Below are 21,654 nucleotides of genomic sequence, written 5' to 3'. Positions count from 1 at the left end.
TATCTGCAGGGATAAAAACTAGTGATGCAGTCATATAAATAAAGTTTCAACACGTAGAAAGAATCCTGTCCATCCCTGATACTAAGACTTTTCACTGATCCATACGTTTGGTTTCTCCCAAGTGGACAAACGCAAGAACACACAGAAATTTACAATATGTGTGTGTGTGTGTGTGTGTGTGTGTGTGTCCACATGACCCCAAAACACTTCCTGTCCTTTACAACTTGAACTTGTACTTTGAAGGAAAATAAACTGAATTCTTTGTGTTTCCCTGAGAAACTTTATTTGCTTCCTGCTCCTCAAATCACACGACACAATCGGAGCTGCCTGGTAAAGTTTAATGTCAAACTCTTAAACCACACAAAGCTGCTCCGTCTGTGACACTTTCCTCACCCGAGTGTCGTCAGAGACGAGTGTCTTTTTATTTTTATTGCAGTCGTTAGAAGAGCATTTCCATCGGCTGCAGGTTTCTGTCAAACATCGTCCAATTTTAAAATCCGTCACATTCAGGCTCATTTCAGCTCTACTTTGTGTGTGTGTGTGTGTGTGTGGAAAGAAAATGTATTACTGTACATGTTCAGTATTTAATAATGTTTGTGTTATTAAAGAGTATAGATTTGTTTTAAAATCCAACATTAAAACCTAGAACTGTCCCTTCAATTCAATCATTCTGCACCGAATCATAAACATCCGTTTTCCACACACGCACACAGACACACACACACACAAACAGACACACACAGAGACACACACACAGACACACACACCCCTACAGCATTGAGCAGAAGAAACAATAGAATCTAAAATAAAATCCTTTATGTCAACTACATTGTCCTGCAGAAAGTCAAATAAACTTTCCCCCTGAGGACATGAATAAAAACAAAGCCTTTCATTTTCAAGTGTGTGTGTGTGTGTGTGTGTGTGTGTGTGTGTGTGTGTGTGTGTGTGTGTGTGTGTGTGTGTGTGTGTCAGTCTGTTATTTCCATACTTGTACAGACAAAACAGAGCCAGACAGTTTAGCAGGAGAATCAAGGACACATCAAAAATGTTTACCTGCGTTTGGCAGCTGTACAGTAAAGGACACGTGTGCAGATGAACATATGAGTCAAAACACGTATATGTGATACTGTGTGTGTGTGTGTGTGTGTGTGTCTGGCCTCTTGTTTAGGAAGATAAACATATGTAGTTAAATCAGAAACCTCGGGGTATTTTCTGTCCTCGGCTGAATTTTAGCCTCAAACAGGATTAAACTGATCTGAGTTGCAGCTGGACGCAGACGTGACCGTGGCTCTCTAACGTGTGTGAGTTTAACACTTTTAAAAAAAAGATCAGACTGAAATAAACTCTTTACTATAAATCATTCGCTCAGACTGGACTGTGTCGGGTCGTCTGGTGTGCTGCGATGTTCCCAGGAGGGAAGGAAGCGTTTGTCTCGGCACAAAAACTTTATTGTTGCCTCAGTCCTGATAAGAGCTTATTAATTAGGAGGTCAAGATAAACACGATAATACAATAGAGACTGTTAGTGCTGGGGGGGGAGGGGGTTCAGATGTTCAGTGTGTGTGTGTGTGTGTGTGTCTTTTCTTCTTTTTCCAACAAAGCAAACACAGATAAGACTTATTTGAGAAGTGGACTGAACGTTTGAGACGTTTCATTCTAGAGCGATGAGGACGAAGAGTGAAAACACTTCCAGATCCAAAGTGACAGGAAACAGTTTTTACTGTTTACTGTGATTTCTCCAGACTGAGTCTGAATCAACACTCATGACACTAATGGAACATATATTATTACTTGTATAATACATCTTATTACTTGTATAATACATCTTATTACTTGTATAATACATCTTATTATTTGTATAATACATCTTATTATTTGTATAATACATCTTATTATTTGTATAATACATCTTATTATTTGTATAATACATCTTATTACTTGTATAATACATCTTATTATTTGTATAATACATCTTATTACTTGTATAATACATCTTATTATTTGTATAATACATCTTATTATTTGTATAATACATCTTATTACTTGTATAATACATCTTATTACTTGTACAGGCGGAAACTGACGAGTTAATGTTCCCAGACCCATTTATTTTGAAATCACGCTGATATGATTAACCTGCTCGTTAGTGACGTCACCTCAGGGAACTAATAACCACAGAGCAAAGACTGTGAATAAAGACGGACGACATGACAGCTGAACACTTAACATTTCTAGCCACCAGGGGGCGATGGAGACACTTTGACTTCATCTTTATTTACAGATTCTAAACAAGGAAACAGATTTAACGAGCTACAGCAGAGACTGATCGATCAGGCCCCACCCTAAAGGTTGCTGTTTAAAAGGTACAACTCCCCGAGGACGGAACATTAGACCAAGTAAAAAGTTTTCCGCTGCAGTGAATTGAGACCCTGGTGCCAGTGGAGTTCCTGCAAAGGTTCCTAGTTCCTGCAGCCGGACGGAGCTTCGCTACCACCGAGGAATCTCGAACAAGACATTTATTGTAATTATTATTGTAACGTAGAAAAACATCAAGAGAAGTGACAGAAAAGAAAACTGAGTAAAAACTGCGAACGACTAAATGAATCATCGTGAGAGTAGAAATTCCACAGAAAAGCTGCAGCAACAGAAACGAAATGAGAAGTGAATGAATATCTGAGATTGATTCATGCACCTGGAGGCTCTGGCTCTGTTCCACTTGGCAGCGCCTCCTTTCTAAACTCTTTCGTAAGCAGTGAACTTCACAGCCGCTCCGCACACATTCATCCCGGGCACCACAGCGTCTTCACTCCCTGGTTTGACGATATTTCTCAGAGACGCCGTTTCTGACGAACACTCGGACACAGACCGCCTCACCCGAGCTTTTCAACTGAAACTCAATCGAATGGACTTTTACTTTCTCCACCTGAGATTCTTCTTCACACACACACACACACACACACACACACACACACACACACACACACACACACACACACACACACACAGTTTGATGGATTCCTGTGAACGCAGCCCGTGACTGTCGACTGTTTACACAAATGAACTCACGTCTAGACTCTAACGCGTTGATGTCAGTGAAATTCAGGTTTGATAAACGTTATGAGCAGCAGGTTTATTTGATTCTATTTCTTTATGGGAAAGTGAAGTAGGTGACGACACACGAAGCAGCAGAGCTCAGTGCGCCGCAGAAAAGTTTCAGCTGATTCTCGTGTCTCACACAAATGTTTTAAAGGCAACAAAGAAAAGGAATACGACACAGTCACAGGAACTCGTCCTCAGGTATTTGCAATCAAACTTTGTCAACTGGACCAAAACTAAACTAAAACCAAACTGATCGGAAACATGGAGACGTGAACAAAACGTTTATGTGGCATCTACTTTGATTTGAGTTTTAGTTTGGCCCATGTCCCATCTGCTAACATGGAGGAGGGGTTTGTGACCTTTACTGCAGCCGGCCACCAGGGGGCCTGTCTTCAATCTTGATTTAAAGTCTATAGTTCAGGCTAAAATACCTCAACAACTCTGTAGTGGACTCGTTCAACAACAGACAGTCCAGCGCCACCAGCAGATTTAAAAATATCATTCGTTTAAACTAGTCTAAAGAATTCTCACAACAACGACTCTACGATGGAGCTCACTCGTACTTTAGTATTTTTAAATCTTCCTTCTCTCATCCCCCCCCCCCCCAGCTCCACTAGAACCAGGCCCCTGACCCACACTGGCCCCTGACCTCGGGTTTGAGGCAGCGACCATCTTAGCTCCATGTGAGGCCTCTGATATAAAAACCCTGCGCTGCTGTCACGTCCTCTGGGACAGAGACACTGATGTCAGCCTGTCTGGGTGGTCTGCTCTCCGTCCCTCCGTCACCTCACAGACTCGCTGCATTTTAATGTGTTTGCACAGATTTAACAAACTTCACGAATAATGTTCGTCATCGAGCTTTAAAAGGTGCAGGATGGTGGATTTAGTTTTCCAGCGTTCAGCCGGTGTTCGCCTGAGATTCACACGAGTGAGAAGATCGTTAATCTTCGACTGCCTGAAATAAAAGACTTTAAATATAAAAAGTTGAACCACGTATTTAAATGTAAGACTTTTCTTGAACGGCCGAACTCTCTCTGAAATTAAGCAGCTAAACATTTTATTTTATTGATGAGAGAAAGAAAGAAAGACGACGTGACAGCTGCGTAGCTACAACATCTGGACCCTCCATGTTAGTAGAAGGGACATGGATCAAACTAAACTAAGAACACGTCAAATAAAGAAATGTTCTTTTCTGTCATTTCAGCTCGTTCTTATCTCGCTGATGTTTGTTCAAGTGTTTCTGATCAGACTCTAAATTATTTGGGCTTTATTTTTGTCCAGCAGGAAGTGGAGACGTGTCGTCCATCTGTATTTAGAGGCTCTGAATTTATTGCAAACGTAATCGCAGCGAGATTCATTTCGACTGACGCAACGAGGATGAGTGAAGCGTGAAGACTCCTCGATGTCGAACACATCAGCAGAACGAGCGGACGACGTGTTTGTCCGTGTCCTCACATCGTGACCCCCCCCCCCGCCCCCCCCAACAGGGTCCGGTTCTTATGTTTCATATAATTTGATTTTACAGTTCAGTTGTAAAGACGCTTGTTTATATTATCTCTCTTTCTTTAAAAACTGACAGCAGATAATGATTTAACACACACACACACACACACACACACAGAGACAGACACACACACAGACAGGAAACAGCAGAGGAGGAAGGAAAAACAACAAAACACACACACAGAGCATCTAAACGACCATTAACTACAATAGAGACACACACACACACACACACACACACACACACACGCGTAGAATAACATTTTTACATGAGCTCATGAATGCAGCGTCTCAATCTCACTTTTTGTCTTTCATTTATCCACTGGGTGTGTGTGTGTGTGTGTGTGTGTGTGTGACTGGGTGTGTGTGTGTGTGTGTCTGTGTGTGACTGGGTGTGTGTGTGTGTGTGTCCAGCTCTCCAAACACAACATCCTCCCACAGTGACTGTGGGCTGGAGGAGGAACAAGGATCTGTTTAATGATGAAGAGGATGTTGTTCTGGGCTCTTCATCACTGTGGTGTGTGTGTGTGTGTGTGTGTGCTTGACATTTTAAACCATGGCTCTGTGTGTTTTACTGTATTTTGTTCACCAGGGAATCAGCCTGAGTGGACACAGCAACAGGATGATGAAACTCAGAGCAACGATGAGAAACTTTCTTTCAAACCTTCCATAACCACGAGGTGAAGGGCGGAGACGTCTCCTGACGATTCAGACGACTACCGTGTGGTTTATTTTGTGAATGTTCAGCTGGAACCGGAAAATAAAAACCTCAGGGAGGAAGACGCAGAAAAAAGGTTCCCCTCCCTCATCAGTTACTTCTGTGGCATCGCAGAGCGAAGCACTTAGATTCATATTAGGTTAAACTGGTTCGTCAAAACAAATAACTGGTGAAAATCCGTGAAAGTGAAACAGTGTCTGCTGACAAACGACACAGCGGAGTGGCATCTACACCCAAGATGGCTGCTGATGTCGACAGTAGGAAACAGACCAGGGAGAAGAAGAACAAACAACTGCTCTGCAAAGTCATCGATTCACATGTTTCTGTCGCGAGACGCTTCGTAAAAACCAAAAAAAGAAACAAAGACGTACGACCTCGTGTCGCCCAAATATCTCAGACACAAACGCTGCCATCTAGAGCTGATGATCTTTAAAGTCAGCGTGTGAAGGTCCCGTTCAAATTTCTCCAGGTGACAAAGTGGTGTCACAAACGTAGAAGACGCAGACGAAGATGTGACGAGAGTTTGTGTTGATGTGAACACGATCACATGATCTCTGCAGCGTGTTGTGTTGCACACGTGTGAAAAACAAACTGAGTAAACTCCAGAAAACAGATTCTGATTCTGTGAGACCCCTAGTGGCAGGAAATTACATATTGCGCATTTAAATTAAATCAGAATTTCCATTTGTCAGAACAGACACGAACACCTCTTGGGAACCATCTCTCTGTTTCCATGAGCTACACTGCAGCCAGCCAGCAGGGGGCGATCCAGATGTTTGGACCTCCTCATTTAGGAAGGCGTCACATCGTCACACGTGTCGCTGACTGATCGTAGGTCTGCTTCGAGACCATCGATATCACCTGCTGGACGCCACTGAAGGGTTCCAGACGCATTCACACTGAGCCACACATCTCAACCACAGCCATGTCACATGGTGGAGAACATGTGGAACAGGTTCTCAGCTCCTCATGCAGTTGGCATGTTCAGAGGCACGCAACATAAGAAGGTCTCACTGAAGACAAGAGGAAATGCTTTGTTCTTGAAAAACATCCAGACGAAAACCCAACACACGACAAAAGAAGTTCCACATCTGGAACAACATCAGTCATGACCCAGGCCAACACGTGACGTACATGTACCTTGAAGAAATCGAAACATACACAGGGTAACACCGAAGACGCTGCTGGGACTTCTGACAGTAATTAAAACCCCATCAAGGCTCCTTCAGGAATCACTGTGACTCTTAATCAACTGAAAGTCAAACGAAGTGTCAAACATCCCGACGAGAGAATCTCATGATTTCATGCTCTGTGGACATTTAATAAACCAGGTGGAGAGTTTTGAGTTTCTATCAAAGAGAAGGAGACGTCGGATTTCATCCACAAGACGTCGGGTTGGTTTGTGCACAGCTGGATTTGGGCGTAACACCGGACTTCATGTTGTTTTAACATCAATCAAGTTTGCAAATGACACAAATACATTACATACATACGTGTGTGTGTGTATATATACACACACACACACACACACACATTTAACAGTTTTCTTTACAGATATCTGTGGGAATAAAATAACATCAACCCTTCCTCTCGATTCTGTTCACATGACATCAACTCCATGTCCGTCCTGGAAGACCGTCCCCTCCCGTTCATTTACTGCGTCTTCCAGTGAAAACATTTCCACCAACATTTAGCTCCACTGTGCGCTGACTTTACTCGTCTCTCCTGCTGAGGACATTAAATCGTTTACGTGACGTCCCTGACTCCGGCTCAACTCCCGCCGTCAGCTGCTCCATTAAAAGTGATGTAAAGTCTGGTTCTGTCTCGGTCCCACTTCGGCCTCAAAGAACCAGACTCCTGCGGTCGCTGGCCCACGGGTCTTAACTCAGGATAACAGCCCACGTGAGCCTTCCTCCTGCAGCAGGGGGGCGCAGACGTGATGAGATGTTTACGAACACCGAAGGTTACAGGTCAAATAAAAGCTTCGCAGAGATTTGTATTTTGTTATGGCAGAGCTGCGCTCACAAACTGGAACGTCTGCCCGGGCCAATCAAAGCACACATGAGCAAACACACACTCAGCCGTCTTTAACACACCTCGATGAAATATAGTTATTTTATATATAAAACGGAAAATCCTCATCACAACTTCGCAGGATCCATAGAGACGCTTTTAGAAGTCCGACCAACAAAACCACAACCCGAAATAAGTATGAAATTATATGAAGTAAAGACACGAAGCCCCGGCTGCCTGAGCAAAGGTTAAATTATAAATCTCCGTTCCTCATTCTGTCGGTGAATGTGTTATTTCCTCCAGTAAGTGATGAATCAATGCAACTGGACTTTTCAATGTAAGTTGTTTTTTTATGTTGTCGACTGTCCTCTTTTATTGTTGTCTTTCACTGTGGCTGTCAAACTAATTGTCCATCAGGGTTAATCAATTAAATCAGATTTTAAAACCAAGAGATTTTCTGTCAACCTGCCAATAACATGAGAAAATCACACACACACAGTTTTTCATCACTTCATTCTCATGCTCTGTGTTCACTGCTGCTGAGTTGTGTACTTGTGTCACTTGAGTACTTGATGCGTTGCGTTGAACACTAAATATGCTGCGTACCTGTGTTTTGTACACTGGGGATTAGAGAGGAAGCTCGTTTCGATCACACGCGTTCAAATAACAGAATTGACAATAAAGTTTATAAAGTTGACTTTGAGCGACTCGTGGTTTTACGTTCGGTCGGACCTTCAGCTCGACTTTGAGGGAGAAGTTCAGCCTCAGCTCTGAACCTGTAGATCTGACACGACACGTGTTGGTTTGTAGAAACGTGAGCTGTGGTCGGATCAGACACGTCGGACAGACGGTGTCTCACCTTCACACTGGATCATATTGAGCAGCATGTTTCCTCGTGCTTGGATCTTCCCTCAAGCATCATTTCAAATGTGCTTCTCATTTTGCACGGACGTGAAACGTCTCGATTTCACACGGGTCGCACATGTGTTTGAACGTCTGGTTTACATTCTCTCGTTTCTGAGTTTGGCATCGATCTGGCTTCGCTCCCAGCTCCCGCAGTGTTTCAGGCGTCCGGAGACACAGTGGGGGGACGAAGGTTTGCACGGTGCAGCGTCCGTTCGCTCTGCGGTGAAGCTGGTTCCAGCTTCTCTGTCTGAAACTGTAAAAGTGACCTGCAGTGATGGAGCCGGAGCTGCTGCTGCTGGACTCACACACACAGGCAGAATTAGCAGGTCCATTATTTGGATTCAGGTGATGACGTGGAGAAAAGAACTCCAGTAAACTTTCTTAAACTCTGTATTTAAAGTTCCAGACTCACAGAAACAAAGGGAGCAGTTGACTCAGATCTAAATGCTGCAGCTGTGAACTTCAGGTCTCTTTGGCCGGCAGCCATCAGATACGACTTTTATCTGGACTCTTTGTTGATTCTAGTCCCGGAGCGATGTGAAGACCTGATTGGGCTTTTGAAATACAAGCTGCAGCCCCGTCCCACGCCCAACGATCCGTCTGTTATCGTGACGCAAATCCTCCACTTTCACTTGATTCCGTCTCCTGCCGCCTCTGGTTCAGTCTCAGTCAGTGAGAGCTGCTGATGGACTTTAAACACCGCTGAAGATCCAGGACGTCGTGGGTCAACAGAGACAAGAAGCTCGAAGAAGCATCATGAGGTCACGTGACGACAGAACAGCTCGGACTAAACATTCACTTCAGTCAGAAAACTCCCGTTCAACCGTTTGTTGTGGCGTCAGAACAGAGTTTGTGTTTGGCGTCTCCGACTCAATCACTCCCCCGATATGATGACAGAGAGATGATGCAGCAGCTGCGTCTGTAGAGACCAATCCACTGTGTCACTGTCTCTTTAATACGGGCGGAGTTTTCATACGCGTCACTGCTGATTGGACGACAGCTCTGACACGCCCACCAAACCAGAGGAAACGAACTTCGTAGCTCGTTTTTAGGAAGCGTGAGTTTCAGTCACGATGTTGAAGCTAAATGTTTTGAGATTGAACGCCCCCCCAGGTAAAGCGAACGCAGGTGACGACATTTCCCACACGCACCAACCGGCCGACCAATCGCAGCAGACCCTATCAGGGGGGTTAAAGAGACGGGAGCTGAAACCAAGTGTTTGAGACAGAGGCTGAAAAGAGGAGCTGCAGCGATGGACGGTCTGAGGACGGAGACGTTTTGTACAAACGTTCAGTAAATGTTCTACACAAACATCCTACAGGTGGCTCTGCACCAGCGTCACTGTTTTATCACCACGACTGTTTGAGAGGAAACACAATGACACAATACAACCAGGAAAACAACAACACACACACACACACGCACACACACACACACACACACACACACACACACACACACACACGCACACGCACACGGCAGGAAACAGCAGTCCCACACACAGATTGTACAGCAGTGGGGGTGTTGAACTCCATAACAGGAAGGGCTGAGACAATTGCGGGAGGTTTACTCACAGAGCGGAGACGTCGACATGGACAGAGACACTTTGTTCTTTGGGACGACTGTTTCACAAACACACAAATCAGACGGAACAAACGTTCACATCCCGTCTTCGACCGACAGGTGAAGATGTTCAGAGACCAAATTCTCCTCCTGGAATTAATGACGTTAAAAATAATTGAAAGTTATTTTCCTGAATCTCCTTAAACTCCTCAATAACCTTCAGCACAACTTCAGGAGGGACCTGTGGAAACTTCTGACACCACCACCAGTCCTATGAGGAAACCTTCTCCATGAACACAAAACCTATTTCAAGAGTCCCCACAACCTCAACACTGACAAACGAGGACTGTCAACCTCCTCCCAACGTCCCTGGAACTCCTCAGTGACCACAAATCCTGAGACAAGAATCCAGGAGTCTTCTGACAAACTCCTACAAGAACTCGCAAAAAGCTCCTCAGTGAAACTTTAAACGTTCGGTAGAAACATCAGGAAACTTGACAACCAGAAGTTCTGTAAGGAACAAACTACAACAACAATCCCTGGGTCCTCGTCAAACACAACCAAACCCACAAGACTGCTCAGGACATCCACACCGACCGCCAACCTGTCCCAGGACTCTGAAACCATCTCAAAGCCCCTGGAGGTTTGGGAGGAGCACCAGGACTCAAACTTCTGCAGGAACCTGCTCAGGCTCCTTCTGACACTTTCTAATTGACCACAGAACTCCAGCGAGGACCTCTGGAGAGTTTCCATGACTATCAAGGACTTCTGGAAAACTGTCTCCGCAAGGAACCCTGAGCAAGTTCCTCTTGAGATCATCTGAGAGGAGGCGAGGAAATTAAATCTCATGCCGCACGTGACCCTCATCAGATGTTCCAATAAACATTTCACAGAGAAACTTGTTGGAGACTCACAGCTGTGACGGGAGGACTCGGATCGTTCCGCCTGGACCAACGTGGACGTGATGCGGCTCAGAGTCGGTTGTGTGTCGGTTGTGAGTCGGTTGTGTGTCACCTGCAGGATCCTCTCGTTATAAACACTCCGAACATGTGGGAGCGAGGCGGGAGGAGCCACGCCCCCACCCTGACACACCGCCCCCTTCTCCTCCCCCCCTGCTGCGTTTAGGGGCTGCTCGGAGAAAACCACTCCAGGAAACCTGTAACACTTGAGGACACGATATAATATTAACTTATTTACTTTTAGAAATCAGAACAAGAAGTAAAATCTAGATGTACATTTTTTATATAATTTATATAATCTATTTTATGTATATCGTGTATAGTCAAGTATTATATGCATATATTATACCTATAACATATATCATATTATATCTTGTGTGTATTTATATGTATATATTTATACATGTGTACATATTATATGTTGCAGTTATGTACTTATGCACACATTGCACAGGCTAAATATAGGACACATTTCTATGTTTATATTATTATTATTATTATTATACCATACTGTTGCTGCCATTCTTAACTATATACTGTTATTATACTGATATTATGTATATATATTATAATATATATACTATTATTATTCTATATTATTATTATTTCTGTATTATATTATATATACTATATATACTGTACTATTATTATATACTGTATATTAACCTTATCTACCTTTTTATCTTGTGTTTTTTAAGTGCTTTGTCCTATTTCATGTTTTTATTTTATTTCTTATTTTTATTTTTTGCTACCTACAGCATCCTATTCTATTGTATTTTTATTGTATCCAAATATCAAACTGCTATGACGACCTAATTTCCCTTTGGGGATGAATACAGTAATCTATCTATCTATCTATCTATCTATCTATCAATCTATCAATCTCTATCTATATAAACACAGAGAAAGAAAATAAACACAAGCAAAGTCATAAACACACTTTATTGTTATTATTACTATTGTTGAAAAGACCATTTGAAGGATTTTACAAATGATCTTTAACACAATACATTTCCTCTATATAGGAGAGGAATATTATTATATTATTTGATGTTGTCTTTCATTTGAAATGACATCGTGTTTATTGCTTCTTGACCTTTTTTTTTTCCAGCGTCCAGGTTCGTAAAGTTGAATTTTAAGAAATTCCTACATTTCCTGCAGCACCTGAAGATCCGAGTCGTGTCCTTCATTGTGTGAAACAGCCCCCTCTAGTGGAATCAGTGTGTACACAGCTGCAGGCCACGTTCAGCAGCTGGATTTGTGATGTAATAATTACAGGTCTGACCCTCAACTGCCTTTTTCATTTAATCTGAAGAAGTTTGGTTTCAATGAGAGTAACTTTAATTTGAGAAGTATTAGTTATTAGTACTATTATTATTAAAGTTAAAGCTGCAGCTTTGAGGTTTGATGGTTCAGTAGCTTTTATTTCCTCCTGGTTTATCGTCCGTCTTCCTGGATTCCATCTGACAATCTGGGACTACAAATTAATAAATCCCTAAAATTCAGATCGCTATGATTCTTTCGTGTTTTTCATTCATTTCTAAACTGACTCAGACACAACAGGATGAAAACATGAAATATCTTTCATATCAACTCATTTGAATACATCTGAAGCTTTTATAAAACAATACCAGATTGTGTAAGTTTCGCTGTAAAAGTTTATTTAGACAATTACATGTCACACAGAGTATGTTGAGGTGTATAAGGCGATCTTCAGTTCTTTCCTATTAAAAGTAGAAAAAAGAAGCAGGAGAACACGTCTGGACGAGAGGCTCAGTGAGTTCTTCCATCACATCCTCTCTCAAACATGTTCAGCCTCATTCGTCCTTAAAAATTTGTTTTACATATATTTAAACTGGTAAAAATTATATAAAAAACTGTTTTCTGTGAAAGATGCATCTGAAACTGACGTAAGTGATTGTTCATGGACACAGAGAATTTATTGTATAAAAGCATCCTGAGCTGAAAAGAATAAAACATATAAGAAATAACAAAACCAACAGAAATGTGTTTATAATATATATGTATAAACCATAAAGGGTCGTCGCAGTGTCAGAGGCTGAACAAACTGTCGGTAAAGACAGAAACATGGGCTTTGTTGTATTTTAGGAAACTTTTAGAAAAAAAGAGTTTCAGGGTTAGTAGCTTCAAGCTCGTAAAAAACATTATGTCTGTTATTTGTAACGCATGGAATCAGATCAGTACTCGATATCTACCCGCTGCACAAGGTCCACGTATCGGAACTAGGATCAGGACGAGATGAACGATATCAATACGTTTAAGGTTTATTTAGTCGGTAAAGCACCAGAGTAGAAACTAAAACCAACATTTAACCTGCAAAACAGCTTATTTATTTCATGTTCAGCACTTTTCTGTGATTCCACATCAAACTGGCTCATTTCAGTCGCTGTGATTCTGGATGAATAAATCATAAACATCTCCTCAGTTTTTATTTCAACTCTTCTGGAACCAAATCTCGTCTTTGGTTTTTACAATATTCAAAATCTTTTTCATTTTTATTTTGGATGAAAACTAACAGATGATTTAAATCTGAATTAATCTTCTCCTTGATGAGTCGTTCGTTCTTTAATGCCCTAAAGTTTAACTCTTTTTATCATTTTGTTGTTTTATTCCTGTCAGTTTCTTTTTCTCTGACAGTAAATAGACATTTGCTCTGTGGACAGGATGAGGTCACAGATGTTGTTTCTCTTGTTGTCATTTGTTTTACAGACACAACTGTTTTACATTGTCTGTATGAAAAGAGCGACACAATTAAAGTCTGATTCTATTGTTTGGAAAATTCATTATTTACTCGCATCTTCCTGCAGCTTGTTTATTCATAAACCTAAAGACGCTCAGGTTACGGAGATGAAGAAAAGCAGAATTCATTATTAATGAATCAATTACTAGAATAGGTATTGGATGTTCAGAGAAGGAGAACAGACAAAACATGTTCTGATCAAACTGTTGATGATGATCTTGTGTTTAAAAACCAACCAGGTTCAGGAACACGAGACAGACGATGTAAAAGAACAACAGACGTCCTGGAGCACGAATCAATGGTTAACATGAAGTAGTGGTTCAGCCCACAGAAAGTTAAAATACACACAACAAACACTCGAGTCATTTACAGTTTAAGGTTTCTGAGATTTGCCTCTAGGACGTAAATCAACTCAAGATGATCAGATAATATCTCGAAGCACAATCACCTCCAGAGGGAGGTGTTTGTTTGTTTGTTTGTTTGTTTGTTTGTGAAAACACTACAAGAACTAGACAGTCACGTGACGTGCTGCTCGGCCTGGGCGGAGGGATACGAGTGACATTCTGGTACTAAGTTGATCTGTTGATGAGTTTCATTGAACACATGTTCAGTCGACTGACAGTGGAGAGGTAGCAGACGTTAGTACAGGCACGTTGGATTTCCTGGATTTCACTGGATTATACAGAACCCGACGGAAACCAAGGTTCAAATCTTCGATGGAATCCAACAGAATTAATAATCAAAGTGTAAAATGAATGAACTCATTTTAACCTGGAACTGAGGTCGTGTGAAATGGTTCAAATCTATAACAGGACATTATGCCGTCACTTAGTAACACGACATGAATGTATACTGTATTTTATAAAAGAACTAGAAGTCAGTAAAGTAACTGTCTATGCTGGAAACTAACTGGACATGTTCTATAATGTATAAGTCTATAAATCTACATATCAAAGTAACACATTCAAACCGTGTTTAAAATGAAGGTGTTATCAGTCACCTATGAAATAGAACACGCGGAGGGATATTTGGAGGTAAACACTTTGTTCTCCGTGCCGTAGACGAAGAAGCTGCGGTCTTTTCCTTTGTACGAGTAAAGAGCGTGAGTCAGCGGCACCAGCTCGATGGTCTGACGCTGCAGAGAAAAGTGAAACGCAGCATTAACATTAAAAAAAATCAATAATAAATCCCTCAAACGCTCAGTTTTTATTCATGGAGCGAGAAACAAACTGAACCATCAGCAAAGGAGGAGTTATAGTGACATCTGGTGTCCTGGGTGGAAAACTACACGTTCTGGTCAACCATTGACTTCACACCACAACATGTTGAGAGTTTTTCTTACCTGCTGCAGGATGCGGCTGGTGGAGCTGAAACGATTCAGGTGTTCGTTGATCAGTTTTAAAGAAGCATCACAGATCTCCTGATCGGGGAAACCCTGGATGGGATAAACCTGAGAGGACACAGAGGAAGACGATGACAGGTTTGTTCCACTCAAGCGTTTGTATCTGAGCCATGACCGGACATGAAGGCGGACGAGAAGTCAGCCATCGCAGCGGAGATAACAATGAATCTTTCCAAACTGTCCACAAAGAGCAGCTGATGTTGATTCTGCTGCGGAGGTCATGTGTTTTTGTTTCCAGCTCTATCGCCACACACTCTCTCCACAGCTTCATCTGTGTCTTCTACGTGGTCAGCACCGCTTCTCCAGCTTGGACATTATCCCCAGTTCTCTCTCACTCATGAAATCAGCTTCAGTTTTAAATCCTCAGGTTATTAAAGGGGAGGGTTTTCTAGGTTAAAAAGATGCTTCACAACGTAATGTTCGTTTTTACCAGAACGTTCTCGTCGATGAAGAAAGGATCTCCTGTCACTTTCTCAAACTTCTTGTCAGGAAAGTCCGGCTGGCGATCGGGAATGAAGTTGTCTACGTTGTTTTTCCTGCACGCACAGAAAAACACAATCAGCTCAGACGTGACGGACGGGAGAAGAGGTCTGGACAGAGTGAGACACAGGGTTGACAGACCATGTGACCGTGAGCAGGATGAAATGCAGCAGGTTCTGGCTCCCGTGACAAATAGAGCAGGTCCTGTGGCCGTTGCCGTGACAGGAGATACACCTGCAGGGCCGAGAGGGAAGAACCTGAAACAACATGTCTGACAGCACGTGGGCACAGAGGAACAGAACGGACCTTTGGAGTCACACTCTCCACGTCTCCTCTCCTCTCACCTGTTCCCGTGTTCAAATTCACCTGAGTTTTCCCACTGAGCTTAATGTGACCTTCTAAAAGTTTAAAGAAAGAAACCAGTCAAACCTCTTGCGACCACGGCCGTGACAGGAAGTGCAGCGCTTGTTCCTGGATCGACCGTTTCCGTGGCAGAAAGTGCAACGCTTCTGCAAAACAACATGTGGGTCTGAGTTGCGTGTCCTTTAATTTCCACATTATTACAAAGCCGAGCTGTTTTTTTTTTTTTCTACAAGCCCAGAATGTTGAGGAATTGTTGCCTGAAGCTACAGTCGCACACACTGAGCGTCTTGTTCTCCTGTGAGAAAAATGTTGTTTTAACTCAGTGTGGTTGATCTGCTGCAGATCCGATGTCATCTCCGAGATTTATGACTGTAAACACAACACACACATTTCACTCTGCAACTTTTCTGAGGACACTGATAATGACGTTCAAACAGAAAAACAAAGGACCACCAATTTAATGATCAATCGGTCATTTATGTCTTTTTGAAGTCAACGTGTAAAACATTTACTTTATTACAGCTTCTTCTTCTTCTTCCTCTAGAAATACCAATCATGTGTAATCGTGAACAGAGAAAAGTCTCACCATGCCTCGACCAAAGCAGTTGTTGCAGCGAGTTCTTCCGCAGCCTTTACATTTGTGACACAGCTGAAAAACACACAACCACATCTGACCGTCGTACATGACATGATATATAATAATATAACGAATATAATCAACTTTAGTTGAAGATCACTCGGCATGAGATTACAACTACAACTAAATATACAAATAAAAAGAGATCAGACTCCAAGAACAGGCAGTTTAATCCTTTTTAAAAAAGGAGCTGTACCTTTATGAAGGACGTGTGCGGCACGCGGACCTTCTCCACCAAGTCGGTGTATCTCTGAGGTAGAGTCACTGGGACGTCCCACGGTTGAGGACACATGCCGTACTGAGGACCATCCACCATTTGTCCTGTTTGAAGACAACATAATGAAGTGTGGTACTGCGGTCAGTTACGGATCACCATCACTAAAACATCATTCGTTCATCTAAAGTGGATGTTTTTTTTCCAGGTTTGAAGAAATTCACTCAGTGTTCCTGAGATGCTGCGTTCAGGGCAAACGTATGATTTATAAGCTCACAGTGATCTTGACCTTTGACCTTAATCTTGCAAATTGTTATCATGTCACCTGTGAGTCTAAATGAACATTTGTACCGAACTCGAAGATATTCTCTTGAGGTGTTCTCCAGATATCGTGTTCAAAACACGAGGACAGACACCCCGATAACATAATGCCTCCGGCCACAGGGTGTCGCCAGCGCAGGAACATAAAAAGTGACAATGTGAAATGTTTAACTTCGTCCGCTCAGAGTGAAGTTTTACCGTTGTAAGGTTCGAACTGCCAGGCGCTGGTTCTGGTCTCAGTGTAGGTCTCCAGTCGATACTGCAGCAGGAAGGAGACGATGAGAAAACCCCCCCACTCACTATAATCCAGATTAAACTTCACTGAGGTGGATTCTGAGACAGTGTGTTTTGTTTCAACCAGAAAACACAACTCACATCGGCAGGAACAAAACTTCCCTCGGTGGTAGTAGTTTCTCCGTGTTCTTGCCGACTAACATGTTAATTATACATTTAAATACATGATTTGATGTTTGAGGTGGAAATTGGGCTTTTTCTACAAAACAGACTGGACCTTAAGAAGCTGATTTTATTTTTGTTATATCATCTGTGAGAGAAATAACTTAATCTCCCTTTTTAAATAATGTGTTAAATAAAGTTATTTCCACTCTTCACACAGTAACCGTTGTTGGTGAGGTAACGGTGCTCGTACCCGGTAGACGGTGATGGGCTGCAGCTCTCTGAACGTCAGGTTCCTGGCGGGTTTGGAACTGTACGTCCACTTTGATTCCACAAACTTGAGCAGGGCGTGTCGGGCCTCATCCTCCGATATCGTTGGGACCCTGAGGGACCAAACACACAACATCTGTTATCCCATCATGCCTCCAACTTTCTGTCTGAAACCCTGAGAGAATTCAAGACGAAGCACAGAGTCAAGTGTTTCATAAACAAAGTGAATTACTGGTGTGTGCAGTACCTGACGTTGGGCACCAGGGTGTTCCTGTTGAGTTCAGGCTGGGGGCTGTAGGCCGGGGGAGGGGGGTACAACGGGTCATCCGCTGGAAACATTTACACAAAAACAACGAAGGTGACGGTTTGGAAAAATGTTAATTTAAAAAAAAACAGAAGAGATGCAAAGACTCACGGCCTCCTTTATGGCCCTGGTATCCATGTATGTCATCCAGCCAACCAGGAGGGGGCGCTGAAGGTCCCTCTTCAGGGATGTTTGGATCAAATGCACCTGAGAAGACGAGGTAAAGAACAAGTGTCTCACTTAACTTGAGACAATGGATGAATTATTGTTTCTCCCTTAATCTTTTCTTCATTCTGTTTCCCTCCCTCTGGTTCTAATTCACATTTGTGTTGAAACATCTGAAATTTAAAACGGAGGATTCTTGGCTCTGGTGGAAAACTATTGGGGCCATGTTGAAAATTGAGAAATGAAAAAAAATCGTCGGAGAATAATTTTCACAACTTTACAAGAATAAAGAAAAAGTCATAATATTATTTACTCCACTCAGACAAGTGGACAACTTGACTTCCTGTTCTTCGGAGATCTGCTAAAAGCTCGATGGAACACGCCTCCTGCTCGTCCACTCAGTTTGGAAGGAAACGGAGCAAGTTCACCTCTAACCTTGTTTCTGTCCACACCCTGCGTCAACCTCTGTGTTGTTAAAGGAGTCGTCTGAATGGAGTCGTGACTTCTGTACAAAGAGCACACTCGAGAAGGAGTAACAGCAAAGCAGGGCCCTGACGCAACAACTTCAGAGTTTGTCTTCCATTCACAACATCAGCCACACAACTACAAACACACACAGCTACACACAGCTACCCACACAGCTACACACAGCTACACACACAGCTACCCACACAGCTACCCACACAGCTACACACAGCTACACACAGCTACACACACAGCTACACACACAGCTACACACACAGCTACACACAGCTACACACAGCTACACACACAGCTACACACACAGCTACACACAGCTACACACAGCTACACACAGCTACACACAGCTACACACACAGCTACACACAGCTACCCACACAGCTACACACACAGCTACACACAGCTACACACAGCTACACACAGCTACACGCACGTTAAAACTCCAGATAATGTCCCACTGAGCTGATGTGAGAGGTCACATGGAGGAGTCACTGCGAGCGAGTGGGTGTGATGATGATGATGATGATGATGATGATGATGATTTTAACCAGAGACAGATGCCCAACAGAAAAAAACGAATATCTCAGGATGAAGAAAAGCAGCCGAACACGAAGAAGACGTCAACTTGGAAAGACGAGGAGATTCCAGAGCTGTTGGTGATGAGGGCCGACGCCGGTGTTAACCATGTGATCTCCACAGCAGAACAAACATTACATCCTGTCCGTGCCGGCTGTGCAACCACTCGTCTGAACGCTCCAGAGATTTGTGAGTTGTTGTGAACGTCTCTGAACAGAGAATCTCCTGCTGTGTTGATCATATGTGAAAAACAATCTCCGGAGAAAGTCTGGACCCAAATATATGGGAAACCCTCCAGAGTTCACGTCTTAAACAAGATCCATGATTTACTCTCTGAGAAATCAATGAAAAGGAAAAATCTCAAATTGAATGATGTTCCATCTTTCCACCAAGTTTCATGGAAAACAGGTTCAGTGGTTTTTGTGTAATCCTGCTCACAAACTAAAATGAGTGGAGTTCAGTGTATTTGTTATTGTGTTATTGTAACTAATTGTGTAACTAATATAAAACTTAGCCGAGCTTCGACTTCCCAAACTGAAACAAACTTGTTTTCACTAAACACAGAACTGCATCAGGTTGTCTAGCAGCACAGTAATACTACACAAATATACACAATAGTGCCTTGATTGAGACACTTCCGAGGCACCAAGCCGGTTATTTGACGTGCGTCATGATTTAACTCGACACAAACACTTTGTTAACGAACCAACAGACGGCCGACTCCTCTGGGTGTTTTTCATGAGCCATGGTTTCTCCTGACGCCGGGCAGATAAAAATACAGCCGGGTCCGTGTGCTCGTGTCAAGCTGCAGACAATAACTCTGGGCGAGGGATAAAAATATCAGAGAGAAGGTGTTTCCCCAAAAAGATCTGGGCTGAGATGGAGGGAGAGGACGGGGGGGAGGAGGGAGCGAGGGAGGCTCGTTGGTGAGAGAGGAGTAAAGCTATAGAGGGAGGGAGGGAGAAAGAAGGAATGTGAGAACAAAGCTGGTCTGATTACTGAAGCTTTGACGGGACAATGAATCCACAATACTCCTGAGACTCTTTCTCTGTGCAGCTCTTTCTCTCAGAGTCTCACCATCACAGCCAGAAGCTGATATTAGGAAATAAAACATTTCCAATACGGATAAAGAGAAAAAAATTCAACGGTTATCGTGATCAAACCGTCCTGACAAAGAAATATTTTACAGCTTCAATATAAACTTTAGTATAAAGAAAACATAAACATATAGAATTGATCAAACAAATATAAACATGAATGCACATCGACTTTGTTGATTCTATAAAAAAAAGCTCTTATTTAACCGGCTTCGTCCCAATGAGAGTAAACATTTCATTTACTCATGAGAACTTAGAACCACGTCGACCAGCTCCGAGAAGAATCGAGACCAAAAACACTTGATCCAGAGCAACAACAACAAAAAACATCTCATCTGTGTTTGTGGTGACACGACCTCGGATGGTAAAAATATTACGGCTGATCATCAGAACCTGTCCTCGGAAAATAAACAACATTTTTACGTCTGGATTCAAACGGAGCTCACTCATTATCTGCTCACCACCATGTAGGAGGAGGGACGAGGGAGTGAGATGTCTCCTGTGGTGTCGTCCGGCGAGCCAACGTGAACGTGTCTCCGGAGGACGACCACAGAGACATTTAGGCTAAAAACACATAAACAACCTCGTTTCGAGTGGAATGTGAAAGTCTGGGCTAACGAAGACTCAACACCGCCGGAGCAGAATGGAGGCAGGCAGTGTTTCGTTCAAACTCCTGAAACTCCACAAGTGTTTTACGGGCTTCACCCTCCAGCTGCTCGGTGCTGAGAAGATATCGAGTGAATCTGCTTTTTTCTTCGGTGAACTCTTCCCTGAAGTTCTCGACCTTAACACGTGAAGTGCCTTGAGATCATGTATGTAATGATTAACACGTGTGTAGGAAGATTTCAGGAGAAGCAGGTTTAGATCCAACAAACACTTCGAAGGACAGAGACAATTAAAAAGAAGTAATTAATACTTGGAAGAAACCTTCTCCAGAGACAGACACAGAGACAGGGACAGAGACAGGGACAGAGACAGAGACAGACACAGAGACAGACACAGACAGAGACACAGAGACAGGGACACAGAGACAGAGACAGACACAGGGACACAGAGACAGGGACACAGAGACAGAGACAGACACAGGGACACAGAGACAGAGACACAGAGACAGACACAGGGACACAGACACAGAGACAGAGACACAGTGCGTAAACAAATCTCTGAACTTTACGATACACCAACACCGCGATATTGTGCAACAGTTAAAGTAGTCCCCGGACACCGTGAGAACATGGTTCCGTCTACTTCCTGCCGCCACGTGACACAATCCAACAGGTAAAGAGTTTTAATGAGACTCACCGGGATCTTCGTCCATTCCTCCTCCTCCTCCTCCTCTTCCTCCTCTGCTGCTCCTCGCGGTCTGAGCGCAGGAAGATGCGCGACACCATTTAAATACACGATTGTTTCCGGTTAGGGCTCTAAAAA

The 21,654-nt window shown here is 42.9% G+C and overlaps 2 protein-coding genes across 4 annotated transcripts in view; both read right to left on the bottom strand.

Moving 5' to 3' along the window:
• The window catches only part of LOC109647697 (semaphorin-3D), a 46,064-nt gene extending 35,195 nt beyond the window's left edge, over positions 1–10,869 (bottom strand). For both annotated transcript variants that reach the window (XM_069515596.1, XM_069515601.1), the window contains exon 1: positions 10,716–10,869. The gene's annotated coding sequence lies outside the window, so the exon portion shown is untranslated. The remainder of the gene's footprint in view (positions 1–10,715) is intronic.
• Positions 10,870–12,395: 1,526 nt separating this feature from the next.
• ssuh2.1 (ssu-2 homolog, tandem duplicate 1) lies at positions 12,396–21,648 on the bottom strand. 2 transcript variants are annotated; one of them, XM_020106299.2, is made up of 12 exons: positions 21,529–21,648; positions 18,020–18,115; positions 17,852–17,933; positions 17,588–17,717; positions 17,137–17,197; positions 16,600–16,724; positions 16,353–16,415; positions 15,833–15,912; positions 15,545–15,637; positions 15,354–15,459; positions 14,864–14,971; positions 12,396–14,656 (listed from the first exon to the last, which is right to left on the bottom strand). In XM_020106299.2, the coding sequence occupies exons 1-12, from the start codon at positions 21,542–21,544 to the stop codon at positions 14,522–14,524; spliced, it is 1,095 nt and encodes a 364-aa protein (XP_019961858.2). In that variant the 5' UTR covers positions 21,545–21,648; the 3' UTR covers positions 12,396–14,521. The 2 variants fall into 2 exon arrangements, with proteins under 2 accessions (XP_019961858.2, XP_069371886.1); XM_069515785.1 differs by lacking the exon at positions 21,529–21,648 and adding an exon at positions 19,836–19,996.
• Positions 21,649–21,654: the final 6 nt, after the last annotated feature.

The sequence above is a fragment of the Paralichthys olivaceus genome, chromosome 2 (genome assembly GCF_024713975.1).
Source record: "Paralichthys olivaceus isolate ysfri-2021 chromosome 2, ASM2471397v2, whole genome shotgun sequence".
Lineage (NCBI taxonomy): Eukaryota > Metazoa > Chordata > Actinopteri > Pleuronectiformes > Paralichthyidae > Paralichthys > Paralichthys olivaceus.
Note: the sequence above shows the minus strand (reverse complement) of the source record. Positions and strands in the feature narration are given on the sequence as shown.